General features: G+C 38.9%; 3 protein-coding genes across 3 annotated transcripts in view; 2 read left to right on the top strand and 1 right to left on the bottom strand.

Annotated features, from left to right (window-relative positions):
* Positions 1-4,091: 4,091 nt before the first annotated feature.
* Positions 4,092-22,246, top strand: part of LOC6584432 (hornerin) — a 40,823-nt gene continuing 22,668 nt past the window's right edge. Inside the window, exon 1 of the mRNA XM_032732233.2 lies at positions 4,092-4,138. The gene's annotated coding sequence lies outside the window, so the exon portion shown is untranslated. The remainder of the gene's footprint in view (positions 4,139-22,246) is intronic.
* Positions 12,711-15,441, bottom strand: LOC6584435 (zinc finger C2HC domain-containing protein 1A). The gene is made up of 3 exons (XM_002010054.4): positions 14,652-15,441; positions 13,417-13,735; positions 12,711-13,343 (listed from the first exon to the last, which is right to left on the bottom strand). The coding sequence occupies exons 1-2, from the start codon at positions 15,251-15,253 to the stop codon at positions 13,714-13,716; spliced, it is 624 nt and encodes a 207-aa protein (XP_002010090.2). The 5' UTR covers positions 15,254-15,441; the 3' UTR covers positions 12,711-13,343; positions 13,417-13,713.
* LOC6584434 (grpE protein homolog, mitochondrial) lies at positions 17,410-18,771 on the top strand. The gene has a single exon (XM_002010053.4). It carries the CDS (start codon positions 17,575-17,577, stop codon positions 18,436-18,438), a length of 864 nt encoding a protein of 287 aa, XP_002010089.2. The 5' UTR covers positions 17,410-17,574; the 3' UTR covers positions 18,439-18,771.

Here is a 22,246-nt window from a genome sequence, read left to right as displayed (position 1 = left end):
CTTGTTGTTGTTTTTGTTGTTAAGCACTGCTGACATAATTTTATAAACTAACACACACACATACCAATACACACGCACTCACCCATATACACTAATACGTATATAATACTAAATATTTTTAGTTTTTGACATTTTTTGTTGTTCTCAGGAAATGGGCGAAACGAACAAAACTTTGTTAGTTTTTGTGCTGCAACTTTTTTTTAGTTGGCTTTTACGTGTTTAGTTGTTGTTGTCGTTGTTGTCGACATTTTGTTTAAGGAAATTATATGAATTTTTTTTCTGTCTGAGTTTTTAGAAGGGTTAACTTTTAGACAGAGCGCAGCACAGAGATATAGTTGAATTATATAAATAGGCAAGCTCATATCGATTTTTTTTTTTTTTTTAGAGTTTTTATTTTTTATGTTATTTTTTGTTTATCTCTTTTTATTGCGTGTCAATCAAATTATTCAATTTGGTGAGCTGAGACAAGGCTTAGGCATTCTTGGCCTTATTTATCTATATCTCTAATCTATCAGCTCTACGCGATTCAGTTTAATGTTTTGCCATAAATTCACACGTGTAATCTTTGGCTGCAGCTCTTTGATTGATATGGAAAATGATCCCCAAGCATAATTAGCTGGAGAGATCTCAAATGCCTGGGCTCTTGGCATTTGCATTAACAGACTTTGAGCTGATTTTGTTTTATATATATATGTATATGTTTTTTTTATGACCAATCGTTGCATGTGAATGCGAGTGTGTGGGTTGGCTCCCCTTTTCTGTCGGAGTATTTGTTTAATATTATTGTGATTTTTTATTGCTCTTGTGTAAACAATAAAAGCAGCTGAATAAAAATACTTTTTCTTCATCTGACAATGACCAAAATTTCAAAACCGGCAGCAATGATCATGCCGATGGTGATGATGATGTTGTTGATGATGATCGCATTGCCAAGGCGTTCATTAGTTCTCATTAAAGAAAGGGCAATGTGAGGAAAACAGAGATCGCATGAAGTGAATGATAAACGCATTTATAAACAAAGCATTTTTCAACCGAAACCATAACGAAACGAAAAACACACACACACACACGCACACACTCTGGAATTCAGGGAATGAGCGAAAGAGACTTTTCGTTTAGAGAAACGGGTTTGTGTTCCTCTTCTTGAACATCTTAGCCACGGCTCACTCGATATGTCCACTCGTTGCGCGTCTCGCGTTGTCTGCAGCTAATGAACTCTATTAATAATGATGGCATGCGATATCTCACAGATACAAAAGATGACCATAGAAAATGAGCACACACACACACACACACACATACCACTTGTATATATGTGTGTATATATTTTGATTTGATTATTGCAATAATTTTGGTCGATTGGTAGCGCTGGGGTCGTGGGTGGCCCCCAGAAAGCGAGTTAATTTTGTTGATTGGGCCAGCGACACGGTCGCAGCGGGCTCTTATCTTTCAGCTTTTAAGCACAAACGAGCCGCAAATGAGGCGCGACCATGTCAAATATCGATAAGCGCACGAGAGCCGCTTTCAGTCCACTCATCAGTGTGCGTGGGTGTTTACATGGAGGGCCATAAAATGTATCGATAACAAAGTGCGCTATTTGTTAAACGTTTAGCCAATCGAAAGGCAAATAACGATTGCTACAAATGAATCAGATGTCGTCAATATATGTTTGTACGTGTGTATGTAGTAACTCGAATCATTGTCTATCTATATATATATATATATACATATATATATGAGGTGCTTGCATTCGATTTCTAATTGGATTTAGTAACGGGCTTTAAATCAGCTTTATATAATGCTTGTTGAAAATCTAAACAATTGCAATCGCACACGCATGAGAAGCACATAGAGAGGCTGTCAGTAGCAATGGCCCTTTGGGGGGAGGGAGATAACTTATTTGTTGTGTTCGGCGTCCGGCGCAAACGAGTGCATTGAAGTGCATTTCAAGTACGCTTCGAGCACCCGCAGCAGCAGCTGCTAGAGCTGAAGGGCGTCGGAGGAGGGGCAGCCGGGAGGCGGAAGAGTACGTGAAGTGCAGACCATAAACTTGTAATGCTCAATGGACAAGTGTGCAGAGACCCTTGAACCAATCGCTGTTAGCTCTCATGTTGTTATTTTGTTGAATGCATTTTTATAACAATTTAATTATATTTATGTCGTTTATAAACGTGCCGAGAATGGCAGCTATTAGGGTGGGGATGGGGGTGCGGTGTGTGGTGTGCGGTGTGCGGTGTATCGTAAGGGTGGCTTGCAAAGCTCATTCAAGCCAAAGTAATGCAGAAGGAAGGAGCACAGCTCATGTTGTCCTTGCGCTATGCCAGCGATGCGCTCGGCCCAAAGCCAATGTCAATGCACATAACGGCGTCCATTACACGCAACAGCAGCAGCAGCAACAACAACAACAACAAACAACAATAATAACAAAAGAAAATGGCGTCTGGCGACAATATGCGTGTGTGTGTGTGTGTGTGCGAAATTATTTTTATTATTTTACACAATTTTTATATGAAAGTCAAATGCGAAACAAAAAAAGGAAGAAAAACAACTTTACAACAAGGCATAAATATTTAGTATATTGCAATTGTTATTGTTATTGTTGTTGTTGCTGTTGTTGCTGTTGTGGCTGCTCTTGTATTTAATGAGATTTTTGAACTTTTCGAAAAGCGCCTCAAGCGCTGCCCTGTCGCATGCACACACATACAAAAGTCTTTTTTTTTTTTTAACACTGTCATTCACATATATATTTATATATTTATTTTTATTTAGATGTATATTTGTCAGTTTGCATTTGAGCATTTCTTTTGGCCAAAATATTAAAAGCAACCAAAATGTTTAAATCAATATTTACTTAAATCAAAAATAATAAAGTGTTATTAAAATTGAGCGTTTATGTGTGACAAACTCAATTTTTATTATTTATTTAAATTTTCTTATACAAACATTAAGCTATATAAATGATGCAGGCAAAACATATATTTTTCTGTTTTGTATTAAAGCTGAAACTGTAATATTTTTAAGTTAGAAGCAAATCGAAATTGTATAGAAGTTCAAATTTTGTTTACTTTAGTGCGTTAGCTCAAAATTACATTTTATTTTAGGCTTGGCATATAATGAAATGCAATTTTTTTTTACATTTTTATTTTTTATTTTTACTTATTTTTATTTTTTAAAATATAAATATATTTATTTTTTCATTTTTGAATAATATAAATATACAAGAATTTATGAATAATTATGTAAATATAGTTTTATATCTATTTACATAAAATTAAAAATATCCTTAAATCAACTTTTCACTTACACTAAAAATAATAATTTTTTATTAAAATTAACTTGTACCATTTGAAATGTGAACCAATTAGAAACTAAATAGAACAATAAATAACATGGAAGTCGGGCGTTATCGACTCATTCACTCATTCATTCACATACTCATTCACAACCATTCACGGCTAGCAGTTGCACTTTTTGATTTGCCACGCCCCCAAATTGCTATTTATATATATAGCACAAGACAGATGGACAGCATAACGAACATTGCACAAAACCAATATACTTTTTCTACTCTCGTGAATGAGTATAAATATGCAAAAAATTCCAAATTTCCAAGCCACACATTGCATTAGGCAAAACCAAATAACCAAATGGTTCGCATTGCGATTCGAACCAAGCTTTTACTTAAATCTGTCAGCTCAACATTAAATTTAATTTGAAGTCTAGCAAATAATTAAATGCAAATTTTTTCATAATTTTTTTACCCACTGCAAATCAATAAAAAAGCATAAAAAAACGTATCTACAATACAATTAATATATGTTTTTTTTTGCGTATTTTCATTAGTTAACTGCATTTAATTTCAATTTGCATTAAATGCTTTTAACAAAGTAAATGAAATCAGCAGAAGACAGCAAAAAGTTAATTTCAATGGGCAATTAGCACGAATTATTTGTTAATAATAATAATAAAGGATTTTTAATTGGCCACGATGTAAATGTGTTTATCGAACTGCCGTTAGCTCTTAAGTACTTGAGAAAATTAAACAAATTTGAGCAAATCTAATCAAAATTTTTGTTTATTTCCATTTGCAGCTTTAACTCGTGCTTGAAACTCAGCTGACGCTTTGCAAGAGCAAAAGGTAAGTTTCATATACATATATATATATATATATATACTATATCTGTGGGGCTGTCATTGCCAGAAAACATATTTCTCACGCACGCAGACAAGGAGTGGAAGAGAGAGAGAGAGAGAGAGACAGAGTGAGAGGAAGGTAGAGCGGCAACTGCTTATAATAATAATACGATTTATCAAATGCACGTAAATTACAATAAATTAAAGACGAAATTAATATTAATGACCAAGACTGGCCGAGACACACGCACACATAGATATGGCTGTGTATGTGTGTGCGTGTGTGTGTGTTTATCTAAATACAATACATGCATATGTATGTAGATACATATGCATATGCCTAGCTTCTGTGCTGCTTGTGTCTTCTGCCTTTCGACTCGTTGTCCTTTAGACAATTACCAAATTAAGTGCATGCCTGTGTCTATAGCTTTCTCTTTCTCTCTCTCTCTCTCTCTCGTTCTCTCTCCCTGTCTGTGTTGAGATCTTAAATATGAAAATTGTTCTTTTGATTGCAAATTCGCCTATTTGCATGGCATTTGGCTGAGCCCTAAGAGCGGAGTGACCGCAGCTAATAAGCTACGGACTCTATAATAGCGGCAAAACTGCAGAGCCAACAAATCGTCAAGCGCTTGAGCTAACTGCCATTGTGTGGGCGTGGCCATAAACTCGGCCTGCCTGCCCAGAGATGCGCAATAGCAAAGACCTTAAAGTGCAGACATTCTAATTGTTCATTATATATGCAAATTTCGTTTGTAGTTATATAGGATGATAAAGCTTAATTATTGCTCGTGCTGATTTAATGTGGATATGTTTATATATTAGTAATAATAATACTAATAAAAATAACAATAATAATATTAATAATAATAATAATACTAGTAGTAACAATAATAATAATGCAGTCGAGTCTCGATAAAATCGAAAATCGCGATATATTGTATAAAAGAAAATCGATCTTCTTGTAAGAAATTAGTTCTCAATTATTCTCGATAATTTGAATTTCTGTGTAAATCGAAAAAAAAAAAAATATAAACTGATCCCCATTTCGAATTATCGGAGTTCTACTGTATATTTATATGTAAACTCCATACTTTGACTTTAATTTTTAATTCCTTATCAAGCTTCAAAATGTTCTCCTTTTCTTTTGCGCAAATCAAACGTAATATATATTTAATATTCATTTAAACTGCTCCTGCAACGGCTTCATTCATTTAATTGCAGTCCCCATTTCACATTAAAGCGAAAACTCAAAGAGCTGCCTCCATATATAGCCATTGCGTATACGTAATGTGATAATACGTCTGCCTCAAACGATTTGCTGATGCATATATATATATATATATATATATGCATATACATTTATATATATGCATATACATTTATAGGGCCGTAAGGGCTCTGCAATGTGCAATGTGTGCTCACATTAGATCACTGTTTAACATTATCACATATCACGCTTTTGTGCGTTGAGTCACTGGATATCGTTGGCGTGCAGCTCGATTGGATTGGATTCTTGCTACAGCTGAAGCAGGCGAATTTTGCATATTTGATGAGTCTGGTGTGGTGGCAATGCAGTCAATGCTTTCTCTATATAACTGCGAGTGTGTATGTGTGCGTTGTGTGTGTGTGTGTGTGTGTGTGTGTGCGTGCGTGTGTGCTGTATGCACCTGTGTCTGTTGCTGAGTTTTCGGGCTCATTGTTGCTAGCTTGTTGAGTTGCAATTTGGCTAACAAATTATGCAACAGCAACAAGCCAACACACACAAAGACGCAACAGCAACAACTACAACAACAAGTGACCCAACTGCGCCCCAATTGCTGGGCCCAGGCTTTGCTGTGTGGGGGCCATTGACTTGTGTCGGCCTCCATTCGTCCGGCTCTGTTAAATAATTGTAATTTATGGCATTTTACACATATAAATATATGGAAATCAATAAATTTAATACACACAGTGAAAGAGAGCTTGGTTAGAGGGTAGCAGAGTGGTTGGAGATGGGCCGAGTGGAAGGGGGGGTTGGTTGAACATAGTTACACTTGCATGGGCAATTTCCCCAATAGACCTGCGTTCGGTTTGGCTTTTTGGTCGGCAGTTCATTTACACGCACTATAAATTGCATTTGGCCAGCTCCCCAGCTGCCAAGCGCTGTCCTTAATGTGCCACGCCTCCCCACGCCCCCTCTCTCTCTGTGTGTGTGTATTTCGAGTCATACATTTTTGGTTATTGTTATCGGGCCTTTAACAATTATTTGATATTGTCCAATTTGGATTTGAAGGTAAAATGTGCATTGCCATTAAATGCACCACCACATCACCGTCCCCAACGTCCCCCCGTAGCCACCATCAGACCGCTGACCCATTGGGAGAACTAGCCCCTAGGCAATTTTTACATTGCTCTGGCTGCACCTTTTAAATATGCACAATATTTTGCATTTCAATTGCGGTTTTTATACACACACACACACACACAAATGCACACATACACATATATACATGCACAGAAAATGTAATAACTCTGTCAATTTGCGTTGTGCCTGCGGCATCTCATTCATGGCGTGTTGACAAATTGCGAGAGTTGTTTGAAAAGTTACAATTCGAATGTAGCGAGGCCTAAAACCTATATATAAAATATAAATATATATAAAATATAAAAATATAATATAGGGTATATATCAATAAAAAAAACGGAAACATATTTAAATATACATATATTGTATATGTAAAAGCTATATTAATATTAAAAAAATAAAAAATTATAAATATTTCTAAATTTAAAGGAATAAAATATATAATATATATGTATATGTATATCTTGGACTTACGAGTTGGAGTATCTCTCCAATGTATTTTATATAAAATATGTATATTTTTATAACATGGTCTTACGATTTGAGATATCTCTTAAAAATTCAACAATGAATTGTTTAAAATACGGAATACAAACGCAGGTTATACTTGTGTATATATTTTATACTTGTATATATTTGATATATATGTATGTTGCAGCTTACTTGTTCACTTCTCATATTAATAACATGTATCGCTATGCTCTATAAGGAGTGCCCTGGGATGCTGTACCTCTACAATTCATAACTCTCTTATTATCGTCTCGTAAGTCATAGCACACTCTTCCACATTACTCTCAGCTAACCACCTCCAACACTACTCCAACAATGGGACTTTTTGTTGTTTTACAACACTCTGTTACTTTATTCGTGATGCGACCCATGAAATCTATATATTATATCATATTATATGTGATATATATATTTTTTTATTTTGTACTGAAATTTATATAAGATAATTATCTTATTAAATTATTATGATTATTATTATTATTATTAAGATTATTATTAGTATTATTTTCTAAAAATTGTTAAAACTCATATTTCTTCTTTATACAAATTATTCTAAAGTTCTTCAAAAACAATGCCCAAAAATAATACAAATTTGGAACTTCATAAATATGATATATATATATATATATTCTTCACCTTCTCATCTATATAGATATATATAAAAATTCTGACCTCCCAACCTTAACGAGCTTACATCAACTTTTCGTACACAAATTTCCAATTGCCACAATAATAATAAAAAACAACATTTCAATCACAAATATTTAACAAAAGCTATGTCAACAACCATACCTCGTTATATACATATGTATGTCTGTACATATAATTTTATTCTTTTATTTTTTTCTTATTGAATTTTGTCGCATATAAAAAAAAAGTGGAATAAAACATTTGCCATGTGTCATCAAATTTCCTCGTGTTTATTTTGTGTTTTATTAAATTTCCCCTGTTTCATTTGTTTTCTTCATACTCTTTTCTTTTTTTTTTTTTTTTTTTGCTGTTTCTGCTGCCAATAGAAATTTTAGTTGATTGTTATATAATTTACGTGTTCTGTGCGCTCTGTCATTAAAAGTCGAAATTAATTAAATTGTATCATTGATATAGGTTTTTCCAGTTTTTTTTTTTTTTTATTTATTTTATTTTATTGTCATTTTTGCGTAAACAAATAATTGTGCAATGCAAACGGACGAACGGACAGACAGACAAATAGAGCAACCTCAGGGCTACGCTCAAACAAGCGGTTTTATTTGAATTTGATTTGAATTGAATTTATGACCGCTGATTTCTAATGTAATATATAGCAATTTATATAGGAAGTGAGAGGGGAAGAGGGAGAGATAGAGGCAAAGGGAGAGATACTCATTTACACTCAACCTGAGGCATGTCTCAGCCCAAATATTAATATCACGGGGCTGGGCTGAGCTGGGCTGGGCTTTATGAGACCCTTTTATAACCTGAACCTCTTGAAAATGGGAAATCAGAGTGCAATGATTTTGTATTAATATGTGTACAAGACTGAAGAAGGCGTCATAGAACCCAGAAGGTATATATATATATATTTCTAAGCACAACGATGAGCTGAGTCTCTATAGCCATTTTTTCGAGTTTATCTGTTCGTGCGTTTGAACGTGGCGATCTCAGAACCTCTGAAGGCTAGGGACTACAAATTTTGTTTGTAGAGCCGTGTATAGCACATACAAATCCAGTTTCTTTTCGAAAAATTGATAGCATAGCCTGAATAGACTTCTAACAACATATGAAATCATGATTCAGGGCTACTCCTATGCGGGCATTCCCATCATTTGTTTCTCAAAGAGACAGCAAAACAATTGTATTACGAACTGACAGCTGACAGCTGATAAAAATAATCAGAAAAAGAAGTTCAGAATTATGTTTTAATTTTTAATACCTGAACATTTCCAGAGTTTCAAGGATTTAATGTGGGACTGAGAATAAATCTGCTGTGGACTTCATTAATTGCCCATAAATAATATTTTATATATTAGAGCATTTAATATTCGGCAACTCAAGCTGTTGCCTTGATCATTGCTTTTGGAAGGGGGGTGGGGGTGGGTTTGGTGTGTGGCAACCGTGTCGTTTACCGCCTGGTGTGAAATGTAATTATGGCGCCTTCTGACAGCCGGTCAACTTCATTCAACGCCCATTAACTTGGGCCCCACTTCACATCTAAGACAAGCGTCAGCCGCCAACCGCCAACAGCCACACGCCTCCTGCCCGCCGCCCGTTACGCAAACTGCTTCTCCACTCCCTCCCTGTCTTCCTCTCTCTCTCTCTCTCTCTCTCTCTCTCTCTCTCTCTCTCTCTCTCTCTCTCTCAGGTTCAGTCAGTCAGCTGCGCTTGTTGCATTTTTCTCGTTGCCTTTTGGCCTTTTGTTTATTTTCTTTTTATGTGTTGGCTCAGCTGGACATTCAGGCAGTGTCGCCGGTCCCGTTGCCCGCCCCAACTCGCTCTCTTTACACAGCTAAAAGGTGGGCAGGGTTAGGGACAGGGGCAGAGGCGGGGGCAGGCAGCCAACTCGAGGCATTCCAGTGCTGGTCACGTATGATGACCCAAATGTGCGCGGCACCTCCTTCGGCTCGTCCAGCGTGTTGCAGTGTTTGTTATTGCTGTAGCTGTTGCTGTTGTTGCTGTTTCTGCTGTTTCTGTGTGTTTTTAATAAAATTTATTACACTCTCACATGACAAACAACAAACACCCCAGCCACCAGCCCTCGACCCGAGCGCCTTACATATTTGTCTAATAGAAAAATTATGGGCCAAGGCAAGCCGCGACGTTCTCCAGTGTGTGTGTGTGTGTGTGTGTGGCAGGAGGGTGGGAGGTGTGTGTGTGTGTGTGTGTGTGTGTGTGTGTGGCGTGGGCCTTAATTTTTATACGCATTCCGAGTCTCTCCCTCACCTTCTCCCTCTCTCGCTCGCTCTTGTCTTTGCCTCGTTTGCCCCATAATTATAACATAAAAACTTTTTATTGAAATGCTGAGGCATTTTTATTTACGTCTCAGCGCGCTAGGGTAAAGGAGCGAAAGGGAGAGAGTGAGAGGAAGTAGTGTGTATGCCCTAATAACAGTTAACGTTTACACACACGCATACCGCACACACACACACACATACACATGTAGACACGCGCATGTGTATTTAGTATTAGCCACAAACTAAATGAAATAAAAGTAATAAACATTTATTTCATTAATTCATAGTTTAGCGCCTGCCGCATATTGTTATTTATATATATGTATGTGTGTATTATGGACATGCATGCGTATATATATATATATATATATATATGTATGTATAATATATATCCACTGATATGGCTTTGAGTGCTGCTTGCTAGATAATAATCATTAAAAACGCACACTCCAATTAGGCAAATTCAATTTGCCTTTTCGAGTCTACGTTAAATGCAAAATTGAACAAAGCAAGTAAGAACGGGCGTTACCGACTGCAGAACACAAATTCACAGCCCATACATTGCCAGATCTCATATTTTATTTCATTACTCGATTTTATCTGCTGTTTAATTTGGCGTTTCTAGCTTGAAAACTTGTACGATACATAGAGATATTATCGATATATGATATCGATATTTTAATTTGAGCTGTCAAATCGAGTATGTTTGACCTTTTCATTCTTTAATCAAAACATTTATTATTCTTTTATGATTTTTGTTTTTCTAATTCAGTTTCTTGTCTAAGACTCCATAATGAGTGGGCCTATATAGCAGTATAAATTTGAATGATGTATATATTCAAGATGTCTGTGATGTTTCTGTGAGAGCAGCATCCTGTTCTAACGACGCTCAAGGGACCGTCGTTTTAAGTTTTCCTGAGGACCAGAATTTTCGTCGCTATATCCGTACAGACGCTATAAGCAGAGCCGTTATAACCAGATTCTACTCTATATTCCAATTGTAAATTCTCTAACGAAGGAAAAGGAAGCCGGACAATGTGAACAAGCTCAAGTACAAATGAATGCAATGAAATGTGTTGCAGTCGAGTATGCTCAACTGCATAATACTCAGCAAAGCTCGAAGGCACAACTAATATATATCTGCATATTACTAATGTATATATTCCATGCAATTGGCTCGCAAATGCATCACAGAGCCAATATGCCCCGGTTAATGCAGCAGCGAGCGGGCATGCAAAAAGACATGTATTTATGTGAAATACTCTATATTATTGGCTCAAAGCAATAATTTGCAGCTAAATTGAAGCAATATCGAAATGGCAGCAGTCACAATAGCCACCACAATAGCAACAATTTCTAAACAACAGAAGAAACCCGAATTTTTGTCAGTTTCCATTATTATTTGTCATGTCCTTTTATTTCATTCAGTTTGCCAAATTCCAAAGAAATACATTTTTTAAAAAGGATTCAAATAAATTGCGAAATAAATTCTGGAAAATGTAAAGTAATTAAAATGGGGGAAGAGAAAAAAAAATATATATATATTTTTTTTTTTTGCTCATTTACTTCTCTTTTCTTTCGTTTAATTTGTATTTGTTAGCTTGTGCAGATATATTTGGTTATTTGGCTATTTGACCTATGCTCTGGCAGCTGTCAAGCTTAACAGGCACATTTAACATGTTGTCAAGGCTTAACAACTGCAACGGCCAAATGATGTCTCACTTTCGCTGTCAGCCCAAAATGAGAATGAGCATGTGTCAAGAGGGCGTGGCAAGGGAAGAAGCGGGAATGCAATGAATACTTGAACACTTTTATCAATAGTTCAAAATTTATGAGCTGTTGCAGTTGTAGCTTTAATTGCGGCATTGACGAGCAGCAAATCGAAAATGAATTCAATAATTCAATGAGGAGCGAACAACTGCAGTTCGGCATTGCCAACTGGTTCCACTGCGCTGGTTCAAACTGATATTTGTTAGTTCCCAACATGCAACGTTCAATTTTTTCTTTGCCCATTTTTTTTTTTTTTTTTTTTTTTTTTTTTGCAGTTGTACAACATGATTCTCACATTATGAGCGAAGAGAACATTTAAGTTGTGTGGGCATAGCTCGTTTTCGTGGCGCTCATTAGTCTGCCTCCCGCCGCCCATCTCCTGTCTGTACCACGTCTCCTGTGCTTCAGCTCCTTTTACCTGCTCCGGCTGGAAGCAGCTCGTTTTCTGCTATCTGCGCACACAATGCCAATGTGTAATGGAGTGGAGTGCATCAAATGGCAATGCGGCACACACGCCAAAGCTGCATTAGCACCACACAACGACGGCAAATCTGGTACGCAATATGGAAAGGGGGAGAGCGAGAGATGGTAGCGACTCACTCTAACCAAACCTCAACCCAAATGTGTTGGCTGTCTGCGAGTTTTTAATGAAAAATTGCCAGAGCGTTATTTGTTTAATGCGCTTCATCAAACAAGAGCAGCGCCGCTGCTTGCCATTTACCCGGCTGGGCCAGCGTCTATATAGTTACCATATCTCCGGAAAGCAGTTCGACCCCACCGCTGCCCCCGCCCCCACCGCACCGCACTACAGGTAGTTCCTGTGCAGGTGCAGGTGCCGCTGCTGTTGCTGTTGCTATTCAATTTGCTTTCAATCGGGTTAAATAAGAAATGCTGAAAGCGAAACCACTAAATGGCTGAGGTATGTGCTGTGTGTGTGTGTGTGTGTGTGTGTGTGTGTGTGTGTGAGTGTGCGTGTCTTGTGTGGCAGCGAAATGTTAATAAATTATTACACATTTGTGGGACCGTTTTATGAAAAATTATACACACAGGCAAGTTTTTATTTAGCAGCACCTTATGAAGCGCTCTCATGTGTCACGATAGAAATCAATTTCAGTTGGCCAGCAGTTCGTTTTCTTGAGTTTTGGGTTGTGCTCCTCCTTTTTTTTTTGGTTTTGATTTGAGCTAAAAAAAAAATGTTTTTTTTTTTTCTTTTTGGTTTGGAATCTAACTCAATTTTTTTTGTTTTGGTCTTGATGCCAACTCAAACTCCTTTTTTTGCTTCTTCATTTTTTGTTCGCGTTCTTGAGTTTTGATTTTTGCTCTTTTTTTTTTAACTTATTTTTTGGTTTTTGATTGTAACTCAAATTCTTTTTCTTTTTTTTTTGCTTTTTCCTTTCCTCTTTTTTTGTTGTGGCTTGCAGGCTTCAAATGCGTATGAGCATTGCGTATGAGGATTGTTACGTTACAAAATATATAAAAAATATAAGTGTGTATAAAAAGAGCTCGGACTGCTGCGACTCTGACATGCGACACACAAGAGAAGAGAGCGCTACATGGAAACAATAATTAAAAATCTCACTCTTTCATAACGTTGCCGTCAACGTCGGACGCCAACTTGTCAGTTGGTTTTCGGACTTGAATTGTTCGCAGAGCATACACTGAAAGAAACCGACAGAGTTTGAAATTCTCAATTCACAATTTACATATAAATACATCTGCTGTAGAACTTACGATGATATGATATGTTAATTCTCCTAGGGAACTATGGAAATTCACTCTGCATCTCTGTGATATGCGACAGCTTCGGTTGTAGACGTGAGTTGATCATGTTTGTTTTTTTATTTATTTTTTTTGTTTGTTGGTGCTGATTTATGTTTGAGTTGCCTGTGCTTCATTTTTCGTGTTTGGTGTAAAATCGGAAGTACGTGTGCTTCCGTGTTGGTCCAATTGTCTTTTTTGCTTAAAATTTGAAATATATTACATATCGAAGGTTTGCGAAGGTCAAAGGTTCGTTCAAGGAAAATTTTGTTAATGCGATGAATGCTTGCTCCTAGATCGGGAATGGGAATTGATGCAGTAGATGAAATTATAAATGGAAATGATATACGTTGGCAATAATAATGAGGACAATTGCAATAATGATAGAAATGATAATGGGAATTTGGATAATGGTTGTGATTTATTGTAATGTATAGAAAATTTATCACTTCCATTAATCATTGGCCATTAGTCATTGGTCATTAGTCATTAGTCGTTGGCCATCGGTTATTGGTTATTGATCATTGGTTATTGGTCATTAGTTATTAGTCATTGGTTATTAGTCATTGGTCATTGTTCATTGGTCATTGGTCATGGATTATTGGATATTGTTCGTTAGTCATAGGTCATAGGTCATTGGACATTGGTCATTGTTCATTGGCCATTGGTCATTGGTCATTGGTTATTGGTCATTAGTCATAGGTCATTGGACATTGGTCATTGTTCATTGTTCATTGTTCATTGGTCATTGGTCATTGGTCATTGGTCATTGGTCATTGGTCATTGGTCATTGGTCATTGGTCATTGGTCATTGGTCATTGGTCATTGGTCATTGGTCATTGGTTATTAATTATTTGGCATTCGGCATTGGCCATTAGTTGTTAGTAATTTTGCATTGGCTATTAGTGATTAGTCATTTGGCATTGGTCGTTGGTCATTGAGCATTGGTTATTAGCTATTGGTCATTAGTCATTGATTATTGGTAATTAGTCAATATTGGCTAATTAAGCATTATTGGTGATTGGTCATTGGTTATTGAACATTGGCCATTAGTCATTTGTCATTGGTTATTGTCATTACGAATTTGGTGTTATCTATAGTCTTTGGTATTATCATTTGGTCATATGACATTGACAGTTAGACATTATACATTACTTATCATTATCACTCATTAGTGATTGCCCACATATGTCAGAAAATATACTCACTTTGGCTTTGGAGGCTTGTACTTCATGCGTGCCTCCATGCGCTTCTTCGCCGATAGTTTGTCATCTTTGCTGGTCCCGTAGGCGACGGTAAAGGCTGCTTTCGCACTCTTCTCCTTGCAGAACGCAAGATGGCTGTCTATGGCTTTCTGGTTGAATTTGCGTTCACAGTATGGACAGCGCTCCAGTGGAAGGGCGTCGAGGCGCCTGCTCGTTGAGGACTCTTGGCTTGCAGATGAGCTTGGCTCTGATTTGCGCTTGGTTTTATTAGTCGTATCCGATCGAGATGGTACGGCCGCAGCCAAATCCTGTTGAGGAGCTGAATCCGCAGTGGGAACGGCCGAGTTCCTATTGGTCACTGTATAAGTTGAATGTGACGTGCTGGGCTGAGGCTCGCGAGTCGACCTGAGGCTCATGTTGTAGTATCTGAATTTTTCGCGACGTTGAAGCGAAGAATCAAATACTTCACGTTTCTTCAAAACGCGAGCACAGATGTCCGCGTGTTTGGTCAGGACACTCGGATTGAATGTGCGATTGCAGTGCGGGCATGCCTGCAGCTCCTCCTCACAGTTATCAGGTATCATTTCATTTAGATCGGATGCCATTTCGCGTTTTATTACTTTGAATCGAAATACGATAATTTGGAAAAGACCGTAAAAATTTGGAATAAAATAACAAAAATAAAAAGCTGGCTTCAATACAAAGGTGCTAGCAAGAATGAAAAAATGTAAAAATATTGGAAGCTAGTAGAGCTCTACCCAGTTACACGTGTGTGAATTGAATGTCAGTGAATTCTATGATGCTTCATAACGATGACTTTTTACAACAGCCAGCAGAGTTGATTTGGGAATAGAAATCGAAAAAATGTTCCATATGTTATCGATTCATGTGAAAAAGTATGTTGTGTAAAACTTGTCAAAGGAGCCAAGGCGAGGGAGAGAGAGAGAGAGAGAGAGAGAGAGAGAGAGAGAAGGAAATATTAACAGCCGTTTCGATATAGTCGTAAATTTTTTAATTGCAATTTTATACTGTTTGCTAAATATTTTCGCTGTATTTAAGTGTATTAAATAAATAAATTGACTGGCATATAAATATATTAAGTTAGCAGTATTCATATTTATAATTAAGCTCTTTTTGCTGCGTTGTCCAACACTGTTTTCGGCATATTTTGCCATAATGTGCCATATTTTGCCATAACAGTTTATTTCGTTGCGTTACCCAACACTGCGTTGCACAGCACTATTTTCGGCATATTTCATTGGCCATGGTTTGCGGTTTTCATTTTGTAGCGTTACCCAACACTGCTTTTGCCCGCAGTGTGCTTTTTTGCGGCATTATCTAACACTATTCCTCGCATATTTCGCTATACGTGGACTGCAGTTTTTCATAATTAAGCTCATTTTGCTACGCTACACGCTCTCAAGTTCGCCTGGACCCCGTTTATTTCGCTCAGTGTAGCTGCACGCAGCTGCGACCCATTGCGATCGACTGGACTGACTGGGAACTGCTTCAAGTCGTTCATTGAATTGAATGTTGAAATGGAATTATAAGACAGACAGCGCTTTATACAAATTATGGCCTGCCCCGGTCTGCCCTGGTCTGGTCTGGATCTGGCTGGGCTTTTGCTGTGCTTTGCTTTGCTTCGCACGCTGCCTGCTGCTCGAGCACTTGACTGGCAGGCGCTGGCCTGCGCTGCATTATGGCTGCCATATTCGCTCTCGCTGGTCCGGCACTCATGTTGCCCCATTGCGTGGCGGCACGTTGCACCGTTCCGGGTGCATTTAACGAACGCATTTTTTATATCTCTCTGCCCCACCATGCCGTCGCCCTAACTCGCCACCTCCCTCGGGCATCGCACGCTCCTCCCCTCTTTGTTGGCTGTGAAGTGATTTCCAAAATGATTATTTTTTGACACATGGGGCAACACCTGCATAGCATTTGACGTCGCCGGCCGCAACGTTGCAGCTGCCACAGAGCAGCGGATCCCAATGCCAAAGAGCCAGCCGCCTTCAATATGCATCAAATGCCAGAGCCATGTCGATGCGACGGCTCCAATACCCAATCCCTCCGCCCCACTCACACAGCTCGTTATATTTAAACACACACATGTGTGTGTGTGTGTTTGAGTGCGAGCGTGTCTGTGTCTGTGTGTGTGTGTGCTGTTTGTGTATAATTATATAATTTGACTGCTGCAATTATGTTGTTCTTCGTTAATTGAAATGTAAACGTCATCATTATGATAAGACGATGTCGAGGCCCGCTCCGACCCGATGTGGGCATTGCGCCCAACTTGTTGTTATTATTGTTAGCGACGCTGACGTGGGCATGCAACTGCGCCGACTGCGACGCCGACTGCGAGCGTGTCAATTCTATTTGTGGTGCCAGACCTGGTGGCAGGAGACGGCAGACGGCAGACGGGAGATGGGAGATGGGAGACGGCAAGCGCTGCACACGCAAGCCAAAGGGCCCAGGCCCGATCGACGGCCCATTAGTGAAGCATATTTCATAAGCCTCCATTTGTTGGGGATCTCAAGTGTTGGCTAACGTCCATACGATATGAGTATTGTCAATGACTATCGATTGATTTAACACAAAATTTCAAAAGAGTGAAGCAAGTATGCTCATCCAATTATTATTGCTAGAAATTGCATATACTTGCTTTATATGCAAATATAAATTATATCATTCCCAAATCTTGTATATAGTTTGATTATTAGAATAATATATTATGTATAGTCCTATCGAGCTATCGATAGAATTTACAGCATTGCTGCTACACGTTGAGCTGGAGTCAATCATTTGAGAGCAGGCGCTGAAATAAACAAAATTTCATATTTTACAACTGAAAGTTAAAAGTTTTACAAGTTTTCAATCATCAACTCGTATCGATTGCAAGCAGTCTGCTCCGTCTGCACTCGCATTGAGGATGCTCACCAAACGTTTGGACCAGCTCCGGGCTATGGCAGTGGCACATAACTTGCTCACGGGCCGCTCAACTGCTGCTCAGCAAGTTGGTCGCATTTACAGTACAAAGAAAATGCAAAATCAACAACAGCAGCAGCAGCAGCAGCAGCAGCAGAAGCAGCAGCAGCCGCAACAGCAGCAGAAACAACAACAACAGCAACCACAGCAGCAGCCGCAGCAGCAGAAGTCGTCCAAGCAAATGCCGCAGCAAAAGTCCTCCAAGCAAATGAAGGAGCAGCAGCAGCAGCAGCAGCAGCAGCAGGAGTCATCGCAAAAGCAAGAACTATCGCCAGAGCAAACACCATCGCATGACGATGAGTCGAAGGGTGGAGCGGCCATGTCGGAAGTCGATTGGCTGACGCAGGAGCTGGCCACCATCAAGGTGGAGCACAAGCAGCTGCTGGACAAGTACAAGCGCGCGCTGGCCGACGGGGAGAACTTGCGCCGTCGGCTGAACAGGCAGATCGACGAGGCCAAGCTCTTTGGCATACAGGGCTTCTGCAAGGATCTGATCGAGGTGGCCGATGTACTGGGCCATGCCACCCGGTCGGTGCCCAAGGACAAGCTGAGCACAAATGCCGAACTGAAGAGCCTGTACGAGGGCCTCAATCTGACGCGCGCCTCGCTGCAGCAGGTGTTCAAGCGGCATGGCGTCGAGATCTTGGATCCGATCAATCAGAAATTCGATCCCAATCTGCATGAGGCGCTCTTCCAGACGGTGGACAAATCGGTCGATGCCGACACTGTGGTGCAGGTCAACAAATTGGGCTACAAATTGCACAAACGTTGCATACGCCCCGCTCTGGTCGGCGTCTCCAAGCGCTAAACAGCAAAGTCATGCAGTGCAAAAAAAAAAATATATATAAATATATATATCTGTATATGAATATGCATATATATGTATAATGCATATATATACATATACATATACATATACATCTATATATATATGTATGTATTCTGGACAGTTCCAAGAGCCATTCAATATCCATAATACCTGTCCACATGGCCACATGGCCACATGGTCAAGCACACATTGTTCGCAAAATTTTCTTTGTCATGCCACAAAATTCACATAAAATTCACATTCACGCACTCAGCCAGCCAACGTAGACAGCTTAAAGTTCTCATAATAAAAAAAAAAAAAAAAAAGGAATAAATCAACAAAAATAAAAATAATAATTATATTCAGTTTGTGCCAAAGGAATTTCAAGTATAACAAATTCAACAGCTTATTGTGTCTTGAGAAGCGCATAGAGAGGCGCAAATGAGTCACAATATGCAACGCAGAGCAAGTTAGCCGATGTGGGAATATATAGAAGAGCGCTGAAATATATGAAGTTACATTTGAGAATTAGTTAAGTTCTCTACAAATAGAGAGATCTAGGGTTATATACAGGATTAAATATATAAACGTATAGCTATATAACTATATGAATTCTTTTACTATCAAGTAATTGCACTAGATGTTGCAATACTTTTGGCAGCTCTGGCTCTTGCTTGGCTTGTATGTCAATCAAATGGCTTATTTGTGAGAAGCACATAGAGCGGCGCAATGGCAATTAAACAGGGCGACGGAAACCCATTAAAATGTTGAGCGGCCATTTGAGCAGTCTGCGGCGCTGCTTTTGGCCCGAAAACTAGGCAAAAGTAGCAAAAATGCCAAAAATCAAGAAAAACTTAACAGACGCTAGTGTGTGTCTGTCTGTCTGTGTATGTGTGTGTGTGCGAAAGTGCGCACAAATATTTTCAATTACAAATTGTATTTTTCCGTTTAGATAAGCAAAATTTATGGCAGTTCCAGCAGCTCGGGCCAGGCAACTGCTTGTAGACGCTACAAACTGCCGCCCCCCCCCACCCCTCTCTCCTTCTCTCTCTCTCTCTTAGTTGGCGTTCAATGGCTTCGCCTTCGATCGTCCTGCGGCAACAAACACTTTTGCGCTTCGCCGGCGACGCAGTTGTAAACAAGGCTGCAACACGGAGAAGAAAAAAAAGCAACAGAAAAAATAATGCAAAGAAAGGAAAAACAGAATAGAAAAGCCAGCGGAAGAGCAAGAGAGATGGGGGAGAAGCAAAAGGAGCAGCAGCAGACGGCGCAAAGGACCAAGCGACGCCAAGCGGCAAAAAGCGAGCCGCCCGCCGCCAGAACGTAGAAAAAACTACGGAAAAGATGAAATGACGTACAGATTTACAGAGTATTTTCTCTTACGTGCTTTTGTGGCGCCGCCAAATGTCACGTACGGCAGACACACCGAGCCGCAGGTGGGGCAAGCTCTGCAAATACATGTGCGTGTGTGTGTGTGTGTGTGTGTGTGTGTGTGCCTAGTGTGCGTGTTTGTGTTTGGAAGGCGTGCCACATCGCTGGGATGCTCGCTGGGCTCATTCTAGTCTCGGTCAGATCCCAGACCAAATGAAATGCAATGCGAGATGCGAGATGCGAGATGCGAGATGCCTCGCAACTCATTACAAATGAAGACTCAACAAGGCCACGTTTGACCCCAGCTACGAGCCGGAGTCATGCAGTGCCCCAAAAATTCCCCGACACGCCCCGTGGACAGCGGTCAGCCAGCCAGTCGAGTCGCTCAACGATTCGTAAGAAAAGTTTTCACTTGGCTTTCGGCCACAGTACGCAAAATGCTTGCACTTCAAATTGAATTAGAGTGAATATAACAAAAGGTGAAGGTGTTGGTGAGTGGGGAGAGAGAGAGAGAGAGAGAGAGAGAGAGAGAGGGAAAGCTGGCGAAGAGGTGGGCGAAGATTGGGACTGCGGGGGAGTGCACAACGTGCTGCTGCTGCTTGACAAAAAGTTTGCCATCAACGTCTGGGGCATATTAAAGTCGAAGGTGTTGCAGCAACGACTGGGCGTGGCATCCGCAGCGCCTGGACATGGCACGTTTGTCGCTGTCATTTGCTTACTTTTTTATTATTTTAATGCTTTATTGATAAGTCGTTTATACACACACACACACGCACTTGCACGCAGACCTATGCATATATATCGTATATTCAAATTTCCAATCACGTGCGTAGCCCAAAGACGGAAATTACAGACGACTGCTGCGGCCAGAGAGAAAGGGGTATAGAGAGAGTGATACAGTGAAAGAGAGAGAGAGAGAGAGTGAGTGAGTTGAACACTTTGGCTACATTAAAAAACTCTTAACACGATCGACTCTTAAACGTTATTAATCAATTATCGATCAGCCAAAACATAACAGATGTCATATGTGTATATGGGCTCATATATACGCGTCTTTATGGCTATGCAAAGTCTTTTAGCTTTCTCATAAAATCAACATCAAGCCGAGGCGAGTCAATATAGATATCGTTATTCTATCTGTTGCCACATCTGCGTCTTTGTTTTTTTTTTTTTTTTTGTATATAAATAAAACATAAGAAACTCGATACGTTGATTGGCAGAGTGTTTATGTATGTAAATGGATGCGTATGTGTCTATAGGAGAGCTTTGCTGTTACGATATGCCTCATGTATATGTATATATGGAGAGAGTCTTGCTGAGACGATATATCAAGAACACGATATGTGTGAGAGTCTGGCTGATACGATATTAAGAATAAATGCGTGTGATATTCTCATACGATATTGTATATATAATATGACTATCGTATGAGAGATGTCTTTACGATATGTTGGAGATATATTTGTGAGTCTTTATTTTACGATATTCATGGCATATGCAATGTATGACATATTTTTACGATTTAGCATATTCTTTTCTGATACGATATTCACAATGAATACAATTTATCATATTAGCTCCAGTATATCCATAGCTCCAGTAGTTATTAATATATGCGATATGTGAGTGGATCTGGTGTAATATATATTGACGATATTTGTAAGAGTCTTTATGTTAAGATATTGATATTACATACGATATATGTCAGTCTGAGTTTCTATGAGAGTTTCTAGAGTTTTTGTGTGTTACGATATTGAGTGTGTAAACGATATATGGTGTATGTGTGACTGATACTAAAGCGATAGTGACAATATTTACGATATTCGTGAGTGTCTTTATGTTGGGATATTTACAATAAATACGAAATATGTGAGATCTGTTCTGATACGATATTGATCATTTCGTTACGATATATGTGACTCACATAATGTGAGAGCTGATACGAGATGATGTTGACAATACGAGATGGTATTGACAATATATACGATATAGGGGGAAGTCTTGCTGTTACGATATAAATACGTGAAAGACTGCTGATATAATTTTTACAATATATACGACATATGATAAAGTATTTCTGTTGCGCTATATTTTTCGCTTACGATATTGACGCTATATGCGCATCTTGCTGCTACGATATTGACATTATATGAATATGAGCATATTAATTCGTATTTCTTCTTACGATATAGACATTATATATACGAGTATGAATAGGAGTTTATTTACTTCTATACATGTATGCAAACAGAAAGAATAAACCCATTTTGTGTACCTTACAGGGTATTCGAGTGTGGCAAAAGTATTTAAAAGTTGCTTAAAGATACATTTCAACTTCTATTTAGTTGGCGGCATCCGTCGCTGGGGTAAACAGCAGCAAAACGGCAGCAATTGCTAAGTTAATTTTCATTTGCCGCTAGTGGGTTGCGATAAGCGA

Source organism: Drosophila mojavensis, unplaced genomic scaffold, assembly GCF_018153725.1.
Source record: "Drosophila mojavensis isolate 15081-1352.22 unplaced genomic scaffold, ASM1815372v1 contig_136, whole genome shotgun sequence".
Lineage (NCBI taxonomy): Eukaryota > Metazoa > Arthropoda > Insecta > Diptera > Drosophilidae > Drosophila > Drosophila mojavensis.
This window is presented reverse-complemented; position numbering and strand designations above follow the sequence as displayed.